Source organism: Pogona vitticeps, chromosome 3, assembly GCF_051106095.1.
Source record: "Pogona vitticeps strain Pit_001003342236 chromosome 3, PviZW2.1, whole genome shotgun sequence".
Taxonomy (NCBI): domain Eukaryota; kingdom Metazoa; phylum Chordata; class Lepidosauria; order Squamata; family Agamidae; genus Pogona; species Pogona vitticeps.
Window position 1 is genome coordinate 4,302,448 of NC_135785.1, and position 27,787 is coordinate 4,330,234.

The window sequence follows — 27,787 nt, forward strand, 5'->3', positions numbered from 1 at the left end:
TGGTTGTTTGGTAAGAACGTCAGTGGGAGTTTAACCTGGGCAGGAAGGTGCCACTGAAGCTTGTGCTGAAAAGGGTGTCATAAAATAACCATGGTGGAATGGCATGAGTGTTAATTAAACGGGCTTTCGACAGTTGCTAATAAGCTTTCTTTTCTAGCAGGTTTGGTCACGTATTGCAATGGTGTGTGAATTACTCTGGGCAATGAATGACCCCCAAGGGCAGAGGAAAGAATCTAGGTGCCACCACGGTTGTGTCCTTTTTTGAAACAATGTGTTATTTTATTTTTATTATTTTTATATCCGCTCTCCCCGTTTTCCAGTCAGGCAATTGGGATAGACAGCATCCCCTCCCCTTGGAACCGCCGGCGCCTGCCTGGTTGCCACGGAGAAGGGGTCCTGAGCCCGCCCCGTCGCGGGCGCGGCTTTCCGCGCGTCACTTCCGGGGTCTCTTCAGGACGGGGCGGAAACGGCCGAGGCGCTTGGTCACGGCGCCGTCCCTGGAGTGGCTCTTGCTCTCTGAAGGCTTCCCTTCTTCGACCGCCCGCTTCTCCGTCTCCGCATCATCGCCCGGCCGGCGGGCCCCCGCGACACCGGCGCCATGATCACCTCAGCCGGTGAGCCAGCGTTCCCGCGGGCGCCCTCCTGCCCGACCGAGGTGTGGGGGGCGGGCGCCCGGGGCCTTTCCTCTGAGTCAGGCCGGCGGCCTCCCGGGGCTCCCTCCCCTGCTCTCCCTCCGTCCCGCCGGCCCCCTTCCCTGCTTCCCTCCCTCTGGTCCTTTTAAGAAAAGCGGCTCGGGTGCTCGGCGGAGGGTCAACTGCCTGCCCGCCCGCCCGCGCCTTTGCTAGAGCAGCGCAGAGACCTGTGGCGCCCGAAGGAAGCCCTCGTCGAGGGCGGCAGAGACCTTTTGGGGGCCGCTGCCCGCTTCAGCAGAGGGGCTCCGATGTGTCAGGAGGATGCTTTGGGGGGGGGACCAAGCCCGCTTGAGCAGAGGAGGCAGGAGAAAGAGGCAAGCCTTGCTTATGGCTGGAGCCAGTTCAGAGGAAGGGGGGGGGGGTTTGAAATAACCAGGAAGATCAGAGCCCTGGGGGGGGGGCTTAAGAGTGGAAGACCTGGGCCTGTTTAGCCCGGAGGGAAAAAAAAAAAGAAGACTTGATGGGGGAGACAGGAAAGCACTTTCAAATCTTTGAAAGTCGCCAGTCATACAGAGGAGGGGCAGGGCCTGTTCTCACGATCCTCCCAGAGTGTGAGGATGTGTAATAATAGGCTGGAGCTACAGGAAGCCAGATTTCAGATTTGAATCTCAGGAAAAAACTTCCTAACTGTTAGAGCAGTTCCACAAGGGAAGCCGTGACCTCAGTGGGAGGTGGTGAGCGCTCCCAACGCTGAGGCGGCCCTTCAAGAAAATATGAAGACCACCCTCAGTCCGATCAGCTTTGATTTGGATTCCTGCCTTGAGTGGGGAGGGGAGGGGGGGTTGGAGGCGATGGCTCTTTTCGACACCACGATTCTGTCTTTCTTCGACCTCATGTCTGAGGAAGCGGACTTGCCCATGAAAGCTCACACTAAAACACAGCAGTTAGTCTTTAAGGTGCCTCAAGGCTTCTTTATTTTTTTCTTTCATTTTTGGCTGATAGGATAGCACAGATTAACCCAGCTACTTCTAAACCTAACTTGGAAATGTCTCTGTACCTGATTGAGGGTGGAGGGATAGTAAACTTTGACTTCAGAGAGAAAAGACATGCATCAAACAACACCAGAGGGGTGTGGGTTTTTTTGGGGGGGGAAAGCTCCTCCCTGTTTCTCTCCCTTAGAGTGGCTTGTTAAATGCCAGACTTCATTCTTGTGGGCCAGAGTAGTGTCCAGATCGACACCATGTGGTAAAGTGGTTAGTGTGTCAACCTAGCGCTTAGGAGAGCTGACATCCGATATCCACTCTGTCAATGGCCTTTGATGGATGGCAGAGCGATGCTGTTCTGCTGGGTGTTGTTGTCTCTGCCTCTGGATCTGATCCGGACATCATGTGTTTCTCCAGAGGAATTAAAATGTCAAAACAATCACTGGCATCAGCTAGAAAGAGGGCAGCTCCCACCTGGATCTTCCTGTGAGGATTGCAGTTGCTGTCAAGTCAGTTTTCTGAGGACAGCAGGGTCCACGTCATTACTTGATAGGTTCATAAACAGGGCTTGAGGGGTATATGCTGCGGAGGAACGATTGTTTTCCAAAATAGCCACAATAGGGATCAGATTTTGAGTGAGGAAGGCTGCTCCTCTGTTCAAAGGTGGAAGACCTACAGGTACACTCGCTGAGTTGGTTAGACAATTTTGTAATAACGTGTTAGTAAGTCTCAATTTTTTGTAAACTACTTTTAGAGAGTTTTTTTGCTAAAATATAAACATAGTAAAGAGATATATAAATAAATATTTGATGTAAACAAGCCACTCTAGGTTACCACACAGGATGATTAGAAATATAAAGTGAATGAGTGAGGATTCTTGACACTCTCTGGAACGTTTTGGAGAAATATGAAAATGTAAAGGTGGTGGGGCTCAGTTTTCCTATTCTAACCTTTCACCGAGCCCTTTTTATCCTGAAGAGTTTACAAATGCTAGTTTGTGAGGATTCACGAATACATTGTGAGGACTTTCTTAAGCATGCTAGATATTTATTTAGAAGATTTACACTGGCCATGAAAGCTGTTTTTCTTTTTGTTTGCTGGTTTCTCATTGATCAGAATTTGGCTTTTGTATGCAGCAGTGCGGTTGATGTGCGATGAGGCTTTCAGGAAGGAGAAGAAAGCTTTGCATTCAGCTTTAATTATTTCTTTTCTCCTTTTGTGGTCAGTTTCATCTTGTATTTTGGAATCCCACCCTTACAACTGTCTTAACATATGCTCTGTCCTCTATTAGCCCATACCTTTTATCTCTAATTTATGTGACTGTAGTAAAAGAGGCCATTTGTTCAGGCGCCAGAAAACCAGATACGACTTTCACCAAGTTTTTTGCCTGGTCGTTTGGTGATTCTCATTTGTCCCTCGGAGGAGCTGCTTGCAGCTTTTGAGCAGAAGGCAAATATCTTTCAAGTTTAGTTGTTCATACAGCCCAGAAAACAAGCCTCCACGTTAATCCAGTAATTTAGCAGTGAATGTGTAATATCCCACATTGTAATTAAATGGAAATACAGTCCCTCTACATGGTCTCAAATGCTGATGCTCTCAAGTCTAGACCTTATTTCTAAGTAGAACTGCACAGAGTTCTAGTCTATGTTTTGTTTATTTCACTCTGGTTACTGCAGGAGTTATTAGGATTAGGCATCCTTCCGTCTCGAGAGACTATGGTAACATGTTCTGTATGGTGGACTTGGAACAGCATTTAGTGTGGCTGAGAAGGCTAATTCGAGAGTGGCAGTCCCTTCCACACTGAGGACAAATACAATATCTCCCCTGTCCAGCTCCCTGATTTTGCTGCTTTTGGGACGGCCTCTGTGCCTCAGCCTGCTGGACAAGGGTCTCTTCAAATTGGGAGAGGCCGTGATGTACCGCCTGCCTCCAGGCTGAATGCTCAGATGTCAAGGTTTCCCATCTGTTGAGTTCCATTCCCAAGGCCTTCAGATCCCACTTGCAGATATCCTTGTATCTCAACTGTGGTCTCCCTCTGGGGTGATTTCCCTGCGCTAATTCTCCATACAGGAGATATTTTGGAATCCGATCATCAGCCATTCTCACGTCATGCCCAAGCCAATGTAGAGATTGCTGTTTCAGTAATGTATTCATGCTAAAAATTCCAGCTTGTTCTAGGACTACTCTGTTTGGAACTTTGTCCTGCTGCCAGGTGATACCAAAAATGTGCAGGAGTGGTTCTTGATAATATGTGGCTGATCACTATTGTTAAAAGTCTGAGCTAACTATGGTTATCAAGATTTGTTATATGTAGATGTATTGCACAATGTAGCTTTTGTACATCCATTTCAACACATTGTTCTGTACTGTGACAGCTCTGAAGCTAGTCTATTTTGTTAATGTGTGTTTTGATGCCTACATCTTTGACATGGCTAACAAGATCTTTCTTCTGTAGCTGGAATTATTTCACTTCTGGATGAAGAAGAGCCTGAACTCAAGGTAAGCTTTAACTTTCAATGTGCTTCTGCTTTAAGCAAGAGATCATTAAGATTTTTAGGTTGTGAATCCGTATAGAACTGGACTGCTTGCCAGAATCAGCAACAGAGAATGAATTTGCTGAGTATATGTACTGATACATGATGTTGGCCATTTCTGTGTACTTATTTTCTTCTGCAAGACCTGGAGGAACATGTATTTTGCCACATCTGCCTTGAAAGCTACTACCTCTTTCTTAGGCAGTTATTACCTAGTCATCTGGTGATAGCTGGTTTTTCATCTCTTTTGGCATAACTCTGGATGTAATGCTCTCTAGTAATCTGGTTTTGACTATTTTTGCAGGAATTTGCTCTTCACAAACTGAATGCTGTTGTCAATGACTTCTGGGCAGAAATCTCTGAATCAGTGGATAAAATGTAAGAAACATACTTTATTCCTGAGACCAGCTAGTCAATTAATTCCAAAGGCAGAGAAATGTAATGATGTTCTGTCTTAGTGTATGGGAAAATGTGGGGTTCCACCTTTCAGGAACTGATAATTTTTTATGGATTGGCGACTGCCAGTTGATCATTGCAAGACTGAAATGTAAAACCTGTTTATGTTTGGAGGCAGTAACAAGGTGGGTCTACTCTCTTTCTCTGTAGTGAAATCCTGTATGAAGATGTTGGCTTCAGGAGTCGTGAGTTTGCTGCTTTGGTGGCTTCCAAGGTGTTCTATCACCTTGGAGCCTTTGAAGAATCACTGAACTATGCCCTGGGAGCAGGCAACCTCTTCAATGTCAATGACAACTCAGAATATGTGGAAACAATCATTGGTAAGTCACCTTTTTTTCTTTTTCTTTTTAGTAAAATCCAATAAACTTTCCAAGAGAAAGAATTTAAAAAAATCTAGATTTGCCTCTTGTCGCTTTCAAATTCTGGAAATTAGAAGTGTTTTCTGATCCCATTGCTCAGTTTTCCTGTGTAAATGTGTAATTGATGCCATGCTCAGTGTTTCAGCTCTGAGGTCCTTTGGGGTGAAGGTGTCACATTGATAGGAAGAGACCTGTCCCTACCCAGAGGAGAACAGGAACAGAGGAACATTCAGTGGCTTCCTTGTGCAGTCTAACATACAAATTGCTGTTGTTGTCCTGTACTTCAGTATTTTGAAATAGAATTTCATGTCCAGCTTGTTTCAGGGGATGTTCAGCTCCTGCTTATTTTTCCGGTTGTTTTAATCTGCAGTGTCTCTCATGTTCTTTGATTCTGGTGTGAATGCTGCGTTTTGTGGTCCCGATATATACCTGTCCACAACTCATGCAGTGGTGAGGGGGTCCCTTTTGTCCTTTGCTGACCGTAACATTTGTTGTATTTTTGTGGTGGGTCTGAATACTGTTTGTAGGTTGTGTTTTTTCAAAAGTTTCCCTATGCAGTCCATGACCCCTTTGATGTATGGCAGAAATACTTTATTTGTGGGTGGCTGTTTTTCTTCTTCAGTTTGGTGTTGTTTTCTTGGTTTGATGGCTCTTGTGATTTCATTTTTGGAGTAGCAATTTGCCTGTAGGGCCCAATTCAGATGGTTGAGTTTGGTGCTGAGAAATTGAGCTTCACAGTTTCGATTTGCACAGTCTACCAGTGTTTTGATTATACCTCTTTTTTTGCTGTGGGTTGTGGTTGGGGTTTTTGTGTAGGTACCTGTCTCTGTGGGTGGGTTTTCTGTAGACCTTGTGTCCCAATAGGTCAGTTTTGCGTATGACCATGACATCTAAGAAAGGGAGTTGGCCCTCTATTTCATTTTCCATGGTGATTTGTATATTTGGGTGGATGCTGTTGAGATGGTTTAGAAATTCTTCTAGTTTTTCTTCACCGTGGTTCCAAATTCCGAAGGTGTCATCCACATATCAGAACCAGACTGTGGGTGCGAAGGGTGCTGAAGCCAGGGCAGGTTTTTCAAAATGCTCCATGTAGAAGTTTGCTATAACCGGGCTGAGGGGGCTGCCCATGGCCACTCCATCTGTCTGTTCATAAAACTCGTTATCCCACTGATTATTTCATCTGACATTCAGATTTGGATCATACATTGGAGTTGCAGTTCTAGGTCAGTAACCCTGGCCGAGTTCCACATCAAAGATGCCTTGATAGGATGTTGCTGTGACTATTGAGGAGACTGACAGTAAGATGTACCTGTTTTCTTCTCCCAGCCAAATGCATTGACCATTATACCAAGCAGTGCGTGGAAAATTCTGAACTTCCGGAGGGAGCCAAGAAGGCGGTTGATCCAAGACTGGAAGGGATTGTGAACAAGATGTTCCAGCGCTGTTTAGACGACCATAAATACAAGCAAGCCATTGGGATCGCCTTAGAGACCCGCAGGCTGGACATCTTTGAGAAAACCATTTTGGAATCGGTAGGTGGAAGCAAAAAGCAGTTCTGCTACTCATGGGCACCCCTTCTGACATTTGGAGCAGGCGTTGGCTATAGAATGGCAGGTTGTTGGGGAATGTGTGTGATCCTAATGTTGCATGCTTTTTCCTTATTGCATAGCGGAGTTAAGCCTGCAGCTTAACATAAGAGTGAGAGACACAGCTGCGTTGGTGTTATTTCCTTTGACAGAGGGTGATACCATACACTCCAGGATAATCATGGTGAATGGAATTGAGGAGCACTGTCCATGCATCTGATCCCGTGGATGGGATGAAGCAACACTGTTTTATCTAAACCCATCAAATGAGTTTTGGTTCAAATAAAACTTGAACGGCAAGAGTTCTTTCATCATGGCTTGTACTCTTGGGCACTATACTGCAATGCTTCTCAAAACATTAACTATCATCCGTGTAGAATGAGCTGTACCTCTGATTCATCTGGATTCTATTGCTATTTTCTTGTTAATGTTATTCCTCCGCCAACTTGAAGATTCTTGTTGGATTCCCCTTTAATCAGTTTACTTTGTGTCATAACGCTTGTCTTTCTCTAAAAGATAAGACATTGGACTGTTAGATGTTAATCAATAATTGAAAAATAGAGAAAAAATTATTTAATGCTTTTTTTTTTAATTTTGCAGAATGATGTTCCTGGCATGCTGGCCTACAGCTTAAAGCTCTGCATGTCTTTGATGCAGAATAAGCAATTCCGCAACCAGGTATTGAGAGTTCTGGTTAAAATCTACATGAACTTAGAAAAACCTGACTTCATCAACGTGTGCCAGGTAATTTTGAGAGGTTGCGTGGGTTGTCACATGTGCCTAGCTATGACTGCAGTGATAGGGAAAGAGAGGGTAGGGCCAAGAAAGATGTTGTCCAGGTGATGATGTGCCTTTGGCTTCCAGCACGTGGGAGAAAGAGAGTGATAAAATATATATATTAAGTACTAAGCAACGTCTGGAACAAATGTCTGTAAGAATTGTGATAGCTGTTTTCTGGAAGTAATTTAACTTGCTAAAATATTTCTCTTTTCTTCCCTTTCAAACCTTGCTTTAAAAAATTCTGTCTAGTCCCTTTTGCAGGTTGTGCTTCAAGGGGAACTAGAAAGAATTATAGGACAGCATCTAGCTGGGGTGAAGCACTTACTCTCGTATTGTCATGGCTGTTTTAACCAGAGATGTTAATGGTTACTTGTCTACTCCTAATGATTGGGTTCTTAAGAAGAGCCAGTGTAATAGGAAGTGTAGGGTTGAGAGCTCAGTTCAGGTTTCTATTCAGATGACCCTGAGCCGTGCACACTCTGTGCCTAGCCTGCTTCAGTGGGTTCTTGTGAAGACAGGCAAAGAAAACTTGTCTATAGTCATGAGGAGCCTTGAGAATGCTGATCAGATAACATTGTCTTCAGCATTCCAACCTGTGCATGTCCTATGTGAAATATTTCCTTTTAGTTTAGATAACTATTTCTGGAAACCTTTATGCAGGGCGGAATTAAATCATTGCCAACCTGACTTGGTTTTACTGGCTTTCTCCCCTGCAGTGCCTGATTTTCTTGGACGACCCCCAGGCGGTTAGCGACATCTTGGAGAAGCTGGTGAAGGAGGACAACCTCCTGATGGCCTACCAGATTTGCTTTGACTTGTACGAAAGCGCCAGCCAGCAGTTCCTCTCTTCCGTGATTCAGAACCTTCGTACCGTCGGCACTCCGATCGCTTCCGTGCCTGGGTCCACCAACACAGGGACGGTCCCTGGGTCGGAGAAAGAAGGGTAAGGCAGCTGGTGGAAGAAGCTTCCAAGCAGCTTGAGGGGCAAGCGTTGTAAAATGCCGTGTGGCCTCTTCAGTCAGCTTGCATGGTGCATAGAAATAGGCCAGGGTCTCTGTGTAACAGAGCTAGTCTTCAGACGTAAAAGATCACAGGATGCCGATGTGGCTAGGTTTTTGATTCAGGAAATCCAGTAGGATTAAGCATGGCAGAGGGCAGAAGAAAGAGGGAGTCCTCTTTTCTCCCCTCTCTGTGGAGCACCTCTGCACCGTAAAACCATACATTCATTTGAATCCCCCCCCCCAGTGCAAATTTGGGCCCTTGTTGTTTGATGAAAGAGTAGAATCTTCTCTTTGATAGGTTTACTTTTCCCTTATCGAATAGTAGGGGGAAAGAGGATGATCATTCAATCCGTTTCAGACAGGTTGTATGGATAAGCTCTCAAAGAACTCAAGAGGCGAGTCTGGCTTTGGTTGCCATTTTTTTGTTCATTCCACAGAACTGTTCCATGTGCTGAACATTTAAGAACTTTCCTTAAAGTGGTAGCTTTCTACAGCAGGGCATGCTGAAGACCTGCTGTTAAAAGAAAACAAAAGAGCCAGGTTTACATGACACAAGCATGACTTCAGCATTGTCAGCCATGCCTTATCAGAATCTCTTTTGCGTGTTCTGTTTCGTTCGTTTTCCTACTTCGGGCAAAGCGTCCTCCTCGCCTGTTCACCCTCAATGCACCTCGGCAGAGGTCCAGATTGTTCCACTAGTGGAATCAAGCTGTGAAATTTGGCAGAACTGTACCGTTTCAGACAGGTTGAAAGTCCTATGTGAGCATTCACCCTTGCTTTTTTGTTTAAACCATCCGTAAAAGCCTGAAAGGCTAAGTCCGGCAACATTGCATGTCCAGAAGAAAGGAATCTTGTTCCTTCCTTCTGTAAGGCAAGATTCCAGATATACAGCCCTGCCAGTGCAGCTGAAAGTGCTACTGGTCACTTGATTCTCCCACTGACTTTCAGTGACTTGATCCTGGAAAACACAACTACGCTGTGGTTTTCAGGAAGTGGGGAGACGTGTAGAAGGGTTTGGAGGGGTGGGTGGGGTGCCTCTGTTTCAAATGGTTGCCTGGTCTTCACATGTTTGTTTTGACATTTTTGTCGTAATTGCAGTCACATAGATTTGTTGTTTTTCAGCGACACCATGGAGACAGAAGAAAAGACAAATAGTCCTGTTGCTGCCGTGAAGTCTGCCCAAACGGTAAGTAACCAAACCGCCTACACAGGGAACACACATCTTGTCTCACTGCAGCCTTGCATGGCTTTGGAATGGTTTTTTTAAGATATCCTGCCATCTCCACAGGTATGTTGGACTACAGCCCTCCCCACAATACCAACCAATAAGCCCACTGATTTTGTGGGTCAGACGGGATAGGACATGTAGCCCAGAACACATTTATAGGGTGGCAGGTTAGAAATGCAAGCCTAAGCTTTAGGCTTTTGACCGTGTTTCACGATGAACTTATTGCCTTCAGATCTTCTGGAACAGATTGGTCTTGGAGAGCAGCAGATTTTCCATGCTGGGAAAGTTTCTGGTTTCTTATTTATTTTTTTGGGTTCCTTCTCCCCCCCCCCCCGCTGCAAACTCAGAACGTGGATTAAAAACTGGATACAACTAAGAGCACAATAAATTACAGCTTGAAATCTCAGTAGTGAGTCACAATTGAGAGTAGGCCCATTGAATCAGTGTAACGTATGGAGGAGTTAATCCACTGATTCAACAGGTCTGCTCTAGTTGTGACTTACTCCTGGATTTCAGCCATGATGTTAAGGTGAATTTACTGTGACATCCAGCGTGGGATACTAGTTAAGAGTTTCAGAGGCCTGGGTTTCAAAGCCCTTCTCAGTCATGGAAAATCACTGGGGGTGGGGTGGGAGGGGATGATAAAACCACTCCTTGGACATTTCACATACCTCAGAGGCCCCGTTAAGGCTGCCAGAAGTCAGAAACAACTTGATGGCACATGAAAGGTAACTCTGTTGACAACGAACACCCAATTGAAATAACTTAAAACTGTTTTAAGACATGGTAGAGAAAGATGTAGTGTGACTCTTGTCATTAAAATAACTCTTTTTGAGTCAGTGGCCGGCGTAACCTTCCCTCCTTAGCTTAGGAGCACCTGAAGCTGGTGGGACTGATAGCACACTCTGGGCAGTAGAAAGGGCTGCTTATACTGTGGCTTTTATTTTTACTTCAGGAAAAAGCCAGAAGCCATGTAAAGATTTGTTGCTTTTTTACTAAACCGGGCATTGATGTGTTTTGTCCCTGAAAGCAAGAAACAAAATAATTCCTTATTTGGCTAATGATGGCAGTGGTAAATATTGACATTGCTGAAGTCAGACTTCAGGCTTGCTTTTGAGTCCAAGAAGAGAAAGCATAAAATGGAATAAGGAGAAAGAAAAGTATATCTTAAGCATAGTTCTGCTTTCTCTCTCTCTCTCTCTCTTTTTCTTTTTAAAATTATACTTACCTGGCTCTTCCTTTTAGAAAGTGTGATCCCGCACAGGTTTCTTTGGTGCTCACCCACCTTCCCGATCCGGTGTGTGCCACCCCCAAAACCACCCCCAGACTCTTGCACTAAGTTTGGGTGGCTGTTTAACTTGTAAATTGGGACTCTGCCTCCTATTGTCTCATTCACCAAATAAAAAAAGAAGCAGCTGGCATTCCCTCTCCATTATTTGAAATGAAGCTAAGGGCTGACTTTACCTTTAAAAAAAAAAGAATAAAAGTGTTTTTGGCGAAATACAGCCTTTGATATTTGGGTGGCACATGGTGGACTCTGTGTTCCAGCATTGGCTGGTGGCATGCACAGTATAATATCTTCCGACTGGCATTTTCAAAAAAATAAACGGGATTTACAAATCAAAAAGAAGTTTTAGTCTAAAAATGACAGGGAATTAAGATTCGTTGTTAAAAGCTGCCAAGTTTTATTATACAACCAAATGTCTTTCTCCTTTCTTTTGTTTGTTACAGTTTCAGCCCACTCAATTCTTCACATATATATATATATATAATGTGCTGAGTTTGCTAATGGATTATTATTTGTGTCCATCTTTTGTCTTTTTCTATGTGCCTGCAGACCCCTGAGTCAAAAGACCAGATCCCCAAAATGATAAAGATTTTAAGCGGTGAAATGGCCATTGAATTGCACCTGCAGTTCTTAATACGAAACAACAACACAGACCTCATGATTCTAAAAAATACCAAGGTAAGGACCGTTTTATGTCACTAAACCGCCCCAAACTGGTTGGACTTGTTTATTTCAGTGCATAATAATTTGTCTTCAAGTTGCTTGTGAAGTGTCAGGGTTCTGTTCTGGAGGATTCTTTCTTTCCAGCTTTCTGCTTCTGTTTCCAGCTTATTTTTAGATGAAATAAATCCTGGGGCCAACAGCAGCAAACTTGTCCGACTCTTTGTGATCCCATAGACCAGAGCATGCCAGACCCTCCTGTCTTCCACTGCCTCCCGGAGTTGGGTCAGATTCATGCTGGTCACTTCGATGACCCTGTCCAACCATCTCATCCTCTGTCGTCCCCTTCTCCTCCTGCCTTCACACTTTCCTAACATCAGGGTCTTTTCCAGGGAGTCTTCTCTTCTCATGAGATGGCCAAAGTATTGGAGCCTCAGCTTCAGGATCTGTCCTTCCAGTGAGCACTCAGGGTTGATTTCCTTCAAAATGGATAGGCTTGATCTCCTTGCAGTCCAGGGGACTCTCAAGATCCTCCTCCAGCACCACAATTCAAAAGCATCAATTCTTCGGCGGTCAGCCTTCTTTATGGTCCAGCTCTCACTTCCATATATCACTACTGGAAAAACCATTGCTTTGACTATATAGACCTTTGTTGGCAATGTGATGTTTCTGCTTTTTAACATTCTGTCTAGGTTTGCCATCGCTTTCCTCCCAAGAAGCAGGCGTCTTTTAATTTTGTGGCTGCTGTCACCATCTGCAGTGATCATGGAACCCAAGAAAGAAAATCTGTCACTGTTCCCATAGCGTCCCCTTCTATTTGCCAGGAGGTGATGGGACCAGTGGCCATGATCTTAGTTTTTTTGATGTTGAGCTTCAGACCATTTTTGGCACTCTCCCCTTTCACCCTCATTAAGAGGTTCTTTAATTCCTCCTCACTTTCTGCCATCAGAGTGGTATCATCTGCATATCGGAGGTTGTTGATATTTCTTCCGGCAATCTTAATTCTGGCTTGGTATTCCTCCAGTCCGGCCTTTCACATGATGTATTCTGCATATAAGTTAAATAAGCAGGGAGACAATATACAACCTTGTCGTACTCCTTTCCCAATTTTGAACCACTCAGTTGTTCCATGACCAGTTCTAACTGTTGCTTCCTGTCCCACATATAGGTTTCTCAGGAGACAGATAAAGTGGTCAGGCACTCCCATTTCTTTAAGAACTTGCCATAGTTTGCTGTGGTCCACACAGTCAAAGGCTTTCGCATTGTCAATGAAGCAGAAGTAGATATTTTTCTGGAACTCTCTGGCTTTCTCCATAATCCAGCGCAAGTTAGCAATTTGGTCTCGAGTTCCTCTGCCCCTTCGGAATCCAGCTTGTACTTCTGGGAGTTCTCGGTCCACAAACTGCTGAAGCCTACCTTGTGAAATGAGTGTCAACAAACTAGCTGTGGCTTAAGAGCACACATACAAAAGGAAATTCGGTCTGGTGGGGATGCTCTTTCTCACACTATTACCTGTCTCTCCTGGACTCTCAGATTATTTTCCTTCCCTCTGCATCTTGTCTTTTTGAGTGTGTCCCTGTTCAGAGAGTGTGCTCCCCCCGCCAAATTCCCACCAAGGTGCTTCGCTCCGGAGGAGGTTTTCTGTCCTCCTTGGCTTTTGGGTGACACTTGGCTGTTTTCTCTTTCCAGGACGCGGTGCGGAATTCCGTCTGCCACACAGCCACTGTGATAGCCAATTCCTTTATGCATTGCGGAACCACCAGTGACCAGTTCCTCAGGTAAAGCCTTCAGCTGGGTGTCCTGTGAACTTTTGAGTGGAGGGGTATAGTGAAGGAGGTGAAAAGTAGTCCAGAATGGGAGGCTTTGCTAAGAGGGAAGGAGGCTGGTTGAAACCCTTGTGGGTGTGTCAAGCCAGGATTCAGTCACACATACCATATTTTTCCATTTATAAGATGACCCGATTTATAAGACGATTCCCCCCTTTTCTACCCCAAATTAGAAAAAAGCAGGGATCAAAGGGCTCCCATTTTGCTTGGCAAAAGGCAAGGCAAGTGGCTGTTAAAGTGACTGCCACTTTTCCTTGCCTTTTGAGAAGGCACGGAGCTTAGCAAAAAGGAAGCCAGCAATGATTCTCTTTCCTTTTTGCTAAGCCCAGCACCCTTTGCCTTTTGAGAAGTCATGGAACTTAGCAAAAAGGAAGAGAGCAAAGATATGGGGGCCCTGATGTATTTACTTTTCATTTTTCCCACTCCTACTGTGTTCCTGGTGTCTCAGGTCACAATGTTTGGGGGTCAGAAGGCAACCTTTTCCAACTGGGGGACCTTGATGGGTTTGGGTCCAACTTAGCAAGAGCCAAAACGGATGCTGCAGAAAGGGGTAGAGGCAGGGGATCTCTGTGCTCAGGCGGTGCTGGTATCGAAACCCAGCATTCCTGGTGCAGTGGACAGCCGAAGCTCAGCTCAGTTTCCCTGTCTATCTTTCTGCAGAGATAATTTGGAGTGGCTGGCCAGGGCTACCAACTGGGCAAAGTTCACTGCAACAGCCAGTCTTGGGGTCATCCATAAGGTAATGGATTGTTGTGATTTGATTCCGTCCATTATTATTTGATTTTGTGTATTCAGTTCCCTACGCAGGCAGGAGTCAGTTGTATTCTATGATCTATTGCTTGTCTGAACTAGGTTAGATCTGTTGGCTGAAATCCAGTAGCGAGTCACAACTTGAGTAGACCCATTGAATCAGTGGAACTTATATCTTGAGATTTAGTCACATTTCTTAGACAGGTTTTATTTTTCTGTGTGGAGAGCGTGTCTTGCTTTTCACATGTTTTCACAATAGTCTAGTCCTGTGCTATGGAGACTGGAACAGCGTTGAGATTAGTTAGATATTTGAGTTAAACTAACAGCCTCTGTGCTGCAAGGTCAGAAGACCAGCTGTCGTAAGATCGAATCCACGTGACGGAGTGAGCTCCCATCGCTTGTCCCAGCTCCTGCCAACCGAGCCATTCGAAAGCATGTAAAAATGGGAGTCGATAAATAGGTGCCACCACGGTGGGAAGGTCACGGTGTTTCGTGTCTAGTCGCGCTGGCCACGTGACCAGGGAAGATTGTCTTTGGACAAACGTTAGCTCTATGGCTTGGAGATGGGGATGAGCACTGCCCCCTAGAGTCGGACACAACTGGACTAAATGTCAAGGGGAACCTATTAACAAATGGTGAGGTAAGAAGTTCAAGTCCATATTCAGGAAAGCAGAGGTTTCTAGCTAAAAATGTTGCTCCGAAGCAGATGGGTTATTCCTTATTATTATTATTATTATTATTATTATTATTATTATTATTATTATTATTATTATTATTATTATTATTATTATTATTATTATTAATTGTCATTGTAAGTATATACACATACAACGAAATTCACAGACACCCAGAGACCAGACACATGCACACACATAAAATTCCCCAAACACTCCCCACCCACTAAAAGTCCCCCACTAAAAATACAAACATCTACACCGCAGGCCAAGTAACACAGTCCAACTAATTATTCACTACTGGTGGTCTTTAAGCTCATTATTAATTGCAATTATAGCTCTGTGATAAAAACTATTGAGAAAACGTGTGGTCCGAGTCTTAATTGTTCTATATCTCCTGCCAGATGGTAACAGTTCAAAAAAGTTATAAGCAGGATGGGAAGAGTCTCTCAGGATGCTATGTGATTTCCTTAGACAGCGGGATGTGAAGATGTCATCCAGGGTTGGTAGCTGGAGCCCGATGATATTCTGGGCAATTTTAATGGTTCTCTGTAGAGCTTTTTTGTCCTTGATAGGCAGAGAGGATGTGACGCTTCAGTTCTTCATGTCTTTCCCCTTCGTTCCTTTGGATGAATTTCTAGGGCCACGAGAAGGAAGCTCTTCAACTGATGGCAACGTACCTCCCGAAAGACACATCTCCAGGGTCTGCCTACCAGGAAGGCGGGGGACTATATGCTCTGGGACTCATCCATGCCAATCACGGAGGTGACATCATAGACTATCTGCTGAACCAGCTGAAGAATGCCAGCAATGATGTACGTAGGGTCTCCTAGGAATGCGCAGGGAAGAAAGCACTTTAGGGTAGCCGGATAGTCTTGGGTTGTTGAGTATCCCCTGCAAGATTACATTTGTTGCCCTGGATGTTATATATTGAATAGCAGGTTCAATAAGATAAATAAATTATCTGAAGTAAATAAGCTCTCTTAAGAAGGAGAATTCTCCATTTCCAATGCATGATTACTGGATTTCCACTTCTCAGTTGTTGAAAATTCTGCTACAGCAAGAACAGAGTGGAAACACATAGTGAAAGTAGCTCTTCTTGAGTACCTAAACCTGCTGCATATTTCCTGAAAGAAAGTCCAGAGTAAAAGCTGCAAAACCAAATATTGAAGTAAAGAGGGTTTCCGATGAGTGATCTGTCTGGGCTCTCTGTGACACCGAGTGCAGGCCTTCAAGAAAATGCCAATATTTTGCTTTCCCTTTTTTGTAGATCGTCCGACATGGGGGGAGCCTGGGACTTGGTTTGGCTGCCATGGGGACAGCGCGCCAGGACGTCTATGACCTCCTGAAAACCAATTTGTACCAGGATGATGCCGTGACAGGTAAGCAGCTGCTCTTAAGATTAAGGAGGTCTGTGTATACACACCCTTGCACAAGAGGAGGAAGGCTCGTGTTCACTAGGCGGTAGCCCTGTGCCTGAGATAGACCACACCAGACTGCACACATAAGGGTTGATAGGGACGATCATTTCTAGACACAGGAGACAAGCATGTTGGGCAGAGGACGGAGCTTAAAGCCTTCACACTGACATGCAGGGTTTCTGTTTTGGGATTCAGAAGGAGGCACATCACCAGTGTCCTATTCTGCCTGAGCTGCAGAGCCCAGAAATAAGTCATATCTATGAAGTGAACCCGTAAGCTACAGGTTTTCCCATGAGAATTGAGGAAAACCATTGAAATGAGGTTGATTTACAGTCTTGTTTTAATATGAATGCTTTAATGTTGTCAAACATTGGCTTTTCCCAGCCGTTCCAAATCCTATTTCTGATTTGCTTTGTGCAGCTGCATCTTTTCTTACCCAGTGTTTGCCCCGATTTTGTGGCTTTCGCTTTTGAAACGCTGGAGGCCTTTAAGAGAAAACGGTACCCCCCTCAGTCCAATCTGCTTTGATACCTTTTCCATCTTGAATCAGTTTGATTATGATGCCTTATTGTTATATTTTAAATTGTTTATTTTATATGTTGTATGCTACCCAGAGTAGTCTATTGACTAGCTGGGCGGAATATAAATTCAATAAATAAATAAATTTGGAATCTTGCCTCGAGCAGGGGGTTGGACTGGATGGCCTTCAAGGCCCCCTTCCAGCGCCATGATGCTATGAATCCTAAGACCTTTCCTGCCTTTGCACCAGGAAAAAAATGGGATTGTTTCTATTTTGATGTGTCAGCGACACCCTTATCTTTTACTGTTGCACGTTTGGGAAACAGGGAAGGTGCCGAGATCCGGACATCCTCTTTTTATTCTGTTTCTTTCTGTGCTGCAGGCGAGGCAGCTGGTCTGGCTTTAGGGCTTGTGATGCTAGGATCAAAAAATGCCCAGGCCATCGAGGACATGGTGGGCTACGCCCAAGAAACCCAGCATGAAAAGATCCTGCGGGGCCTGGCTGTTGGCATTGCCTTGGTGATGTACGGGCGGATGGAGGAGGCAGACGCCCTCATAGAGAGCCTCTGCAGAGATAAGGTAGGACTGCAAGATGAACTGTTCTTTATGGAGCTGTCACTAGCGCTGTTCCAAAACCTGCAGCTTTTCAACGAAGGGTCCAAAAGACTCAGCACTGGTGCTTGTTGGACTGCCATCATGGAATAGGATGTGGGTCCATGTGTCTAGGGGACAGTGGTGGCGCTGCGGATTAAATCGCAAAAACCTCTGTGCTGCAAGGTCGGAAGATCGAATCCATGCAACGGAGGGAGCTCCCGTTGCTTGTCCCAGCTCCTGCCAACTTAGCAGCTTGAAAGCACGTAAAAATGCGAGTTGATAAATAGATCCCACCTTGGTGGGAAGGTAATGGCCTTCTGTGTCTAGTCGTGCTGGCATTATGACCATGGAAGATTGTCTGCGGACAAACACTGGCTCTAGGGCTTGGAGACGGGGATGAGCACCACGCCCTAGAGTAGGACACGACTGGACTCAGTGTCAAGGGGGACCTTTACCTTTACCCTGTGTCTGCCACTACCCTAGTTCCAAGAGTGTGACACCTACCTGAAACTTTCATGCTGAACTTGATATGGCAGGTTGGATCGCTGAGTGATTTAAGTCTCTGGCTGCAGAACCGAAGGTTGGGAGTTCAGGTTCTGCTGCAGGTAAAGCCAACCTGCATAGCCTTGGACAAGCTGCACAGTCCCAGGTTAACCCCCTACCCCCAGAAAGAAGGTAAATCACTTCTGAGTACTGTACTGCTCTACTCTGCTATACCTGGGAAACTCTGAAAAGGGTTGCCATAAGTCAGAATGGACTTGGAAGCAGAGGATTATCATCACAGTAGATCCCAGGAGCATGCTTTATGAGCTGGTTGATTGATGTATTGATTAACTTTAATAATTAAACTACGCCTGTAACTTGCTGTGCTATTTTTAGTGACCAGGAGCAGAATCAGATAGACTAGCCCCTTATTAGAGCGAAAAGGCGAGAGGGAGAAGGTTTGCGGAACAAGATTTAAATAAGATTTAAAAGGAATCCCATGCTTAAGTCTTGAACACCAGTCCCTAAGCACAGCAAACTAGTTTGCATACTGCAGGAAGGGAGAGCAGCTCCTTCAGTGACACTCAAGTGCTTTCGTGAGTTAAAGGTTCTCCTTTCCTATCACTGATTGTTTCTAGTGCTAAGAAGGTTTCTCTCTGCCCTAAGTGGCAGACATCCCTAAGTGGCAGTTCATTCCCCACCTGACTGGGGAAAAAATCGGGGTAGAGGTCAGAGAAAGAAATAGACCTCCTCACTTTCCCTAGGGATGGGGCAGCAAGCAGGCATTGAGCAGGGGCTGGGGGGGGGGGTTGGACCCGATGGCCTCTGTGATTCTGTACCCATTTCCCCAGAGGGCCTGTGGGCAGCTGCAGTTAGTGCTGCTCTCTGTAGGGTCCCCAAGGTCCCCAAACAGTTAGGGGAGAAATGGAGAGAGAGAAAGTGGTGCTACTGCCTGATTCAGTGAGACGAAAGGGAATGGGCAGATGGAAACGAAAGCTATATATATGCAGGGAGAGAAAGTTCTGTGAGAAAGGAAGAGTATCTGGAATAGGAAAAAGTAGAAGGAAGACGAACAAGCATGGGCTGGGATGGAGGTACTAAAGGGTTTTTAATTTTTGCAGGATCAGGGACTTCCACCAGTTTAGAGTATTTACATTTTGCCCTCTTGCTTGACAACAAGAAGCACAAGTATCAAGCAGAAATTATTAATACAGCTCTCTTTTTTTTTTTTTTTTTTTTTTTTTTTTTGCAAGCTGGCACCCTCTAAATGTGTTGGCCTTCAGCTCCAGTAATGGCGGGGAGAGAAGTTTCAATCCCAAGCATCATTTGGTTGTTGACAGACATAGAGCGTGGAGTATTTATTGGCTCTCTGAAGTTATATTGGACTCTCTGATGTGGTTGAGCTTTCATTAGAGAAATAACTTTAATTTTGCTGTGGCAAATCCGAGCCTATGGTGTAGTTAAAATGCTAATTATACTCTCATGTTGAAGAGGTTAAGTTTAGGAATCTGAATACTGAAAGAGAAGTCTTTATTGAACAGCTTTCTACTAGTGGTTCAGGCATATATTTAAATGAATCTAAAATGCATTGGCCCTACTGCATCGTATGTAGTCTTTTCTGGTGACTTCCATCGGACGTTTGAATGGACAGTTTGGCGTTTGTGTTATTTTATAGTCAAAAGCACCTTTCCAACTTGAAAAACAAGTGTTAAAAAGAATTTGAAACAGAGCTTTTGGGGATCTGCCTTAAACTCAGTCTGGCTGCTGCTTCATCTGGGTGTCCTGCCGCATGTTGTCCACAGTCTTATTCACATTGATTAGCAGCAGAACCCCAGCATTTTTGAAGAAGTTCTTTCCAGCAAGTGCAAAACACGTCTCAGATATTTGCACGTAAAGCATGCACGGTACCTCTGAACTCTAGCTGATAGACCTGCCCTTTTTTGGGGGAAATAAATAGAAATTTAAAGTTTGCTGTGTTCTGCCTCCTGCAGGATCCCATCCTTCGTCGTTCTGGGATGTACACGGTTGCAATGGCATACTGTGGCTCAGGAAACAACAAGGCCATCCGGCGCCTGTTGCATGTTGCTGTAAGTATTTCAGATTCTGGGATAGATAGTGGGACCATCGGGTGCATAACTCTCTGGTGAGGAAGCCAGGGCCGACTTTTTGCCAAGCCGTGGTTGGTACTAATCATGGTTTAGAAGGGTTTACGTTTCCAAACATGAAACAAGCCAGGCATAGGGTTTTGAACTGCTTGCCTGCTTTTATTTTCATTTCCTGCAGCACTTTACTGAATAGATTCATTCCCAAGTCTGTGGGTTAAGATCTTATGACAGATCAGTAGATAGCAGATGTCCTAGTTTAAAAGTAAACTTGAGAATGTGAATTGCTAAGCACAGTTCATTCAATCAGGCTTTCAGGGCAAATATTTAGGCTTCTTTAATCATGGCTTAGTATGATGTCTATATTGATTGTGGATGTTCCAGCAGCATCCTTATCCACATTGGTTTGGAGATTAACCTATAGGTGACACATTTAAAGAGAACAGAGGCTGGAAGTCATAGCAGCCTCATAGGTCCCCATACATATAGTCCTGTGTCTCCCAGGCTGTATTAGCTGTATAAATACTTCTCTGCCTTATGTACAGAAAAAATAAGAGCAGAGTGTACATGATAATTACAGTGGTGCCTTGCTTAACGAGCGCACCGTATAACGACGAAATCGCATAGCGATCCGTTTTTTTGGATCGCTAATGCGATCGCTCGACGTTTTTCCAATAGGGGAAAATTCGCTTTGCGAAGACCGGTAAGTGTTTCGCTTACCGATCTTCGCAAAACGAACCCCGACAATCAGCTGTTCGGCGGCCAAAATGGCCGCCGGAAGCCCAGAAATGGCCCAGAATGGCCACGTGCAGCGTTTTCGCGCCTTCGTTAAGCGAGGTGAGGGCGCGAAAATGGCTGCTGGCCATTAAGAAGCATCGGTGAACGGTGAGTATTTGGCCCATTTGGAACGCATTAAACCATGTTTAATGCGTTCCAATGGAAATCCCTGCCCCGTTCAACGATGCTTCAGCATAGCGAAGGTTAATCCGGAACGGATTAACCTCGCTATGCGAGGCACCACTGTATTTATTTTCCAAAATCATGTGCAGCATAACTTGTGTTTGATGTTTTTATTCCTCTGTGTTTCTTTGGTCCACAGAAATCAAGGTTTCTATCATTGCATTGTGGTCGTGAATGAAAGAAATGACCGGCTTAAGTGGTTATTAGTATTCCACAAGCAGAACAGTAGAGAACAGCAGAGAGACAGGTTGTTCTTGCTTGGCCCAGTTAAAGTAGCTTTGCCATGTTAATGGATATTTCCAAATAAAAAGGCATATGATGGGCTGGCAGTTGTATTAGGGGCTTTTTGGGGTAGACATAGAAGCTTTGTGTGAAAAGGCCGTGTAGCTTTGCAAAATGGTTGGCAGGCGAAACAATGCATCAAAAAGGCTCAGTACAAAATAAAGCAACAAAAGTTGATAGAGGAGCAGAAAATCAAAAGCCTGTTTTAAAAAGACTCCTAAAATGTTGGGTGAATAGGGTAAGTCCAAAAAACGTAGAGTGGAGGCACTTCCTTAGCACTGCTTTCTGGTTGTGGCTCATCAGAAAGGATGGGTGTCTCCTCTTTCAGAGCTGCCTTGTAATCTTGTTCCAGCTGGAAAATCAAGAAGGACACTCTGGAGGACTGATACATGTGGATCTCACACCATGAAGTGCCTTCTAGAAGAGAATTTTTCTGTGTGTGTTTCGCTATATACCCTGACATCTCTTTTTTCTTTGTTGACTAGGTTAGCGATGTCAATGACGATGTGAGACGGGCCGCTGTTGAATCGCTGGGTTTCATTTTGTTCAGGTACCATTTCTCTTTCGGCCTGCTTTGTAGTTTCCTGTAAAATTTATTTGATGCTGCTCTAAAGATTAATGCATGTGGATTTCCCTGTATGTGAACTTGGTCTCTGTTGGACCCCTATATAAGTATAAGTCAGCAGTAAAAGCTACCGCTGATCTTTTGTGTAGTTTTGTCAATTGCAGATGCGTGTGTGCTTCTTAGAAAAGGGTTGTTTGGCTGATGCCTTTGTTTCCGAGAATAGTGGCATGCCATCCTCTGTGAACTGGTCTGTGAACTGCTTTCCTGCTGCGTTAGAATAAGAAGTGCAGGAGGAAAGAGGCAACGGGGCTAAGCTGAATAAACCATTTATGTTGAAATAAGAACTTACAAGGTGTTGGATCACTCAGAAATCTTCCTCAGAAATAAAGGGATTGATTCATATCTGTCAGGTACAGCAGCATTCTTGTGAGTAAGAGCGCCACGGCCCAATCGCTCCTGAAATAGTGTCAGATGGTCACGGAGTAGTTGTCGATGTGTGCATTTTTCCTTAACTTCGGCTGTGTCAAGAGGATGGCTTGAAAATGGTATAGCTGCACCTCAGCCCTGTGATTAGGTTGGTGTCCAAAGCTGATGTGTTTGTCTGGAATAATGGATTATGACCGCTTGGCTCTTTGTTTCTCTGCTGTGCACGGTCGATTTCTTAACAACTGGTCCAGCTCTCCACTTGTTCAGATCTAATTGTGGATTTCCAGCTCAACACCTTCTGAGGTGACAAGTTGAGTCCTATTTAACACGCCTGAAAGCCAATAAAATGAAATATGGTTAAAAACATGTTTTTCTCCAGCCTTGGACTGACTGTGGATTCTTGCGTCAAAAAGCCATTTCTCTCTTTCTTGCTGAGAATGGCCTGCTGTTCCCTTTTCAGTGAGACGAAATATTCTGTAGAGCAGCAATATTTGCTTCCTCTGAGACCCTTTGATGGCCTAAAATGAAGTCAACGTCTTGGCAACTGACCCTTGTCGGTTTTTCATTTTTCCCTCTCTGGGAGATCAGGAATTTTTGACTTTAGTCTTGTGGTGGAGATCTGCGTTTGTGCTGTTGTCTCCAGTGAGACATGGATCCTCTGCACTGGCCCTCCCTGTCACCCTCATGGAAATGGGCACATCGTGCAAAGTGCACCCAACACTCTCTTGAAGTGGCCGGTTGCCAAAGAAGAGGAATAATCGTGGGCCATTGATCATATTTTGAGAATGTCACCTGTTGTTATTTAAACCTTCCCATTAAAGAATGTTGTGATTCTTTAAAAAAAATACAGGGTGGATAAAAATAAGTTAAAATAGTTTTTTTAATTGATTTAAATCATGATTTAATTTTTTTAAAAAAATATTTAAACTGTCAGAAAATCCAGTTTTTTTTAAAAAAATTGACATTGTGATTTAAATGAATTTGATTTAAATCAGATCCACCCTGGTTAGAATACAAACCCGTTGTCTAACGCAGGGTCCCCAACCCCCTAGCCATGGACTGGTTCCAGTCTGTGGCCTTGGCAGGACCGGGCTGCGGAGACAGATCTCCTGCACACATAGACGCATGCATGCCCCTCCTGCATGCATGGACACATGCATGCACGGCCCACCACACATACACATGAGCACGGATGCTAATCTGATCTGTGGTGTCAAAAAGGATGGGGACCACTGGTCTAACATAATTGAGTGACTTGACTTAAATTCTGGTGCACAATATCTGCTTATACCACTTGGGACGTGGAGAGCAGTAGCAGCTTTGCTGACTGGATGTAAATACTCTTCTGTGAAATCTTCCGTTCCTGGGGGCTTTAAGAGTAATTTTGCTCATTGTAGTAAAGGAAGCGTATTGGTAAACCCTAACGTCTTGGCTGTGTTGAAGGACCTGGGACGGTCTTTGTTTAGCAAAGCGGAGGAACGCTGGAGCGAAGTGCATTTCTGAGAGGCTCCGACACACTGGACTCGTCTTGGCAACTTCTGCGTCACTTCTATTGAAAGTTTCCACGATGAGTTGCCAGCAATGGAATTAAGTTTGTGAAGCTGTGTTAAGAGGACATAATTTAAGTGAAGTGTCTTAGAAGTATCAGATCAAGAATGAATAATGTCCAAGCAGTGAATATTGCCAACTTTTAGGAAAAAGGAATTGTCATAATTCTTCTGGGGGCAGATGTCCCAAGCAGCTGTTCCACAGTGACACCTCGGAAAAGTCCTTCCAGGTTGTGGGGATGGGGTTCAGAACATGCTCAAATTGATGAAATTTTCAGTAACCAATATAGTACCTTCACACTAACTACAGTGGTGCCTCGCATAACGAGTGCACCGTTTAACAATGAATCCGCATAGTGATGCGGATTTTGCGATCGCTAATGCGATTGCATACCGATGTTTGAATAGGGCAAAAACCACTTTGCGAAGATCGGTAAGCGTTTCGCTTACCGATCTTCGCATTGCGATGTCGGGCGAACAGCTGATTGGCGGTTCCAAAATGGCCGTCGGAACACCCAAAATGGCCGCGTGCAGTGTTTTTGCGCCCTGCCCTCGCTTCCCGAGGGCGCGAAAATGGCGGCTGGATGGGGAAACTTCGCTCAACGGTGAGTTTGGGCCCCGTTGGAACGCATTAAACAAAGTTTAATGCATTCCAGTGGGCTTTTCCGTTCCGTTTAGCGATGTTTCCCCATAACGAAGGTTAATCCAGAACGGATTAACCTCGCTATGTGGGGCACCATTGTAGTTTAGCACACAAGGTGGCAAACACCATTCAGATTTCCTATCAGGAAAGGCCTTCTGAAAATGTGTAGTTCCTGTCTGTGGTATTTTAGCTATCCTTCCTAGTTTGGGGATAGCCCAGTGGTTTAGGCATCTGGCTGCAGAGACAGAGGTTGGGATTTCGATTCCCCTCCTTGACAAGGGCTGGGCTGGATGATTCACAGGGTCCCTTCCAGTTCTGCAGTTCTAAAGGTGATGACGATGATTCTAGATACCAGCAGCCACAGCTGCTCATCTGACTGACAGGTGACCAGTCCATGTTCTTGGTGAATTGCACAGAACACCTGAATCCAGGATGAGGTCCCACTAAGTGTGGACAGGATAGATGGTCAGTGGTAGGCGAAGAGCGTACTTGTTTGTACCTGAATCTTGGCTTGGAGAGCTTGTTTTCTGACTCTGATCAGTAGCTAGAGTGAGCACCTGTGGTATTTGGATTCCTGGGTTTTGTATTGTTTGTGGGGGAGACCCCAAATACTAAGCCGTTAGCCCTTCCAGCCCAGCATTTCCCCAGGTGAGCATGATTTATGTGTGGGTCTGGGAAGTGGAGAATTTGGGCTCCAAAAAGAGAGGGGGAAAAAAGAATGTCACATGCCTTCCTGAATGTAGCAGAAGCAAACAGGCAGCTTCTTAGTATTAGGTCATAACTGGACTACCCAGTTTTTTCCAATGTCTTGCAGTTCCGCAGGCTTGGCTGATTTTCACTTTCAGTCCTCTAGAAACGTTGAACTTGCAGCTCATAAAAAGCTCAACCGCAGAGGCAATGCTGGGGGAATCTGAGTTTCAGTCCAACACATCTGATGGGTCCAAGCTTGAAGGACACTGCATTGGCTGATGTTTCATACTTGCATTTCTTTCTGGACCCGTGGAGGTCTCTGAGGCTATTGCTCGCCATCCCATACAACTCTTTTCACTACACCTAGAGACAGGTTCCAGTGGGTAAGCATTTCTTGCTGTGTGTCCTCATGGAGCCACTTCATTGTAATGATCTGTTGACAAGTCTTGCCCACATTTCATCGCTCCAGAATAAAAATGTCCTGGTGCCTGAGTAGCAAGGTCTACCCATTCCTGTTAAGGACACTCTTGGGACCCACGTTACCCTTTTCAAAGATAAGCAAAAACGTCTTTAGTTTAAAGAAGCATTTGGGTCATCCCTGTGGTTTTCTCCTCATGTGCCAAATGTATTTTTGTGAAGGATTGACTGCCAGCCCTTTGGGATTTTCCTTGAAAAACAGACGAGGTGGGAGATAGAATCCTAAATAAATCCAGCTTTTAATGAGAGATTGGACCATCTGTAGGCATCCTTCAGTCTCGAGAGACAATGGTCACCTGCTCTGAATAGAGGTCTTGGAACGGCGTCTAATGTGGCTGAGGGGGCCAATACGAGAGTGACCATCCCTTCCACACTGAAGGCAAATACAATCTGTCCCCTGTCCAGCTCCCTGATTTGGCTGGTTTCGGGATGGCCTCTTTGCCTCCGCCTGCTGTACAAGTGTCTCTTCAAATTGGGAGAGGCCATGATGCACCGCCTGGCTCCAGGCTAAACGCTCTGATGTCAGGGTGCCCCATCTGTTGAGGTCCATTCCTAAGGCCGCCAGATCCCGCTTGCAGATCTCCTTGTATCGCAGCTGGGGTCTCCCTCTGGGGCGCTTTCCCTGCACTCATTTTCCATCCAGGAGATCTTTTGGAATCCAACCGTCAGTCATCATCATTTGAAGCGTTGTTTACAGGGGCATAATTGGGTCCCCCTCCTTCCTGGTATTCCTGGACCATGCCACATGGAATTTGCTTTGCCGCTCCGCCTCTTCCCCACTCTTGACAGCAGGCGTCGCTGCAGAGCTGTTGTGCTAATTAAGCGGCAGCTTTCCTTGCCAGTTAAGCGCAGTGTGCGACCAGTCCTGCCTAAATAGAAACGCTCTGTGTGTGTGGGAATTAAGTGAGTGTGTCTACATAAGGCAGATTCCATGCACATTTCCCATATTTTCAGGGATTTTCCCCCCACCTCCAGACAGTTTCAGACAGAACATTTTTATTCTCTGATCTCATTGTCTTTTTAACCACTCTGCCTAGTACAAAAACATAACTGGACACTGTGAATTTCCTGCCAGACCACACCACATTCCACTTAATGAGGATAACCATTTGGTCCTACCTTTCCTGGACATGACAGAACTAATGGCTGTGTTGGGGACACAATTGTCGAATACAGTGAAAGTAGGAAAACTTGTAGATTTGGGTCTGGACAGGTCTCCTTAGAAATCCCTGTTGAAATATGTAACTAAATGCTGAAAAATGCATTTACAGTCCTACAGAAAGGTGTAGGACTGTAAACCTATCTAAAGGAAATCAACCCTGAGTGCTCACTGGAAGGACAGATCCTGAAGCTGAGGTTCCAGTACTTTGGCCATCTCATGAGAAGAGAAGGCTCCTTGGAAAAAACCTTGATGCTAGGAAAGTGCGACGGCAAGAGGAGAAGGGGACGACCAAGGATGAGATGGTTGGACAGGGTCACCGAAGCGACCAACATGAATTTGACACAACTCCGGGAGGCAGTGGAAGATAAGAGGGCCTGGCGTGCTCTGGTCCATGGGGTCACGAAGAGTCGGACACGACTAAACGACTAAACGAACGAATGAACAGAAAGGTGAAGCCTGGTGCAGAGCTCCTTCCTGATCAGCCCACTTGCCTGGGACCTGTTGCTCAGGTCATTATGTATTGGAAACTTGTAAAGACTGAATTCTCAAGCATCTCTAGCAATACTAATCCTCACTGGTCCTTATAACAATAAATGTTCAGTAATCTATACAGCGATGTATAGATTAACGAGGATTGCGATGACAAACCTAGACAGCATCTTAAAAAGCAGAGACATCACCTTGCCGAAAAAGGTCAGCATAGTCCAAGCTATGGTTTTTCCTGTCGTGATGTATGGAAGTGAGAGCTGGACCATAAAGAAAGCAGACCGCCAAAGAATTGATGCCTTTGAATTGTGGTGCTGGAGGAGGCTCTTGAGAATCCCCTGGACTGCAAGGAGAACAAACCTATCAGTTCTAAAGGAAATCAACCCTGAATGCGCACTTGAAGGATAGATCCTGAAGCTGAGGCTCCAGTACTTTGGCCATCTCATGAGAAGAAAAGAGTCCTTGGAAAAAACCTTGATGTTAGGAAGGTGTGATGGCAAGAGGAGAAGGGGACGACCGAGGATGAGATGGCTGGACAGTGTCTGCGAAGCAACCAACATGAACCTGACACAACTCCGGGAGGCAGTAGAAGACAGGAGGGCCTGGCGTGCTCTGGTCCATGGGGTCACGAAGAGTCGGACACAACTAAACGACTAAACAATAGCAATCTATA

The 27,787-nt window shown here is 45.0% G+C and overlaps 1 protein-coding gene across 1 annotated transcript in view; it reads left to right on the forward strand.

Moving 5' to 3' along the window:
* Nucleotides 1-462: 462 nt before the first annotated feature.
* PSMD1 (proteasome 26S subunit, non-ATPase 1) overlaps nt 463-27,787 on the forward strand; it is a 122,110-nt gene continuing 94,785 nt past the window's right edge. The window contains exons 1-16 of the mRNA XM_072996336.2: nt 463-614; nt 4,071-4,114; nt 4,454-4,527; nt 4,756-4,925; nt 6,291-6,496; nt 7,151-7,294; nt 8,047-8,273; nt 9,454-9,517; nt 11,397-11,525; nt 13,197-13,285; nt 13,994-14,072; nt 15,399-15,572; nt 16,028-16,139; nt 17,080-17,276; nt 19,766-19,861; nt 21,604-21,668. Coding sequence (XP_072852437.2) covers nt 599-614; nt 4,071-4,114; nt 4,454-4,527; nt 4,756-4,925; nt 6,291-6,496; nt 7,151-7,294; nt 8,047-8,273; nt 9,454-9,517; nt 11,397-11,525; nt 13,197-13,285; nt 13,994-14,072; nt 15,399-15,572; nt 16,028-16,139; nt 17,080-17,276; nt 19,766-19,861; nt 21,604-21,668 — 1,886 coding nt within the window. The 5' untranslated portion in view covers nt 463-598. The remainder of the gene's footprint in view (nt 615-4,070; nt 4,115-4,453; nt 4,528-4,755; nt 4,926-6,290; nt 6,497-7,150; nt 7,295-8,046; nt 8,274-9,453; nt 9,518-11,396; nt 11,526-13,196; nt 13,286-13,993; nt 14,073-15,398; nt 15,573-16,027; nt 16,140-17,079; nt 17,277-19,765; nt 19,862-21,603; nt 21,669-27,787) is intronic.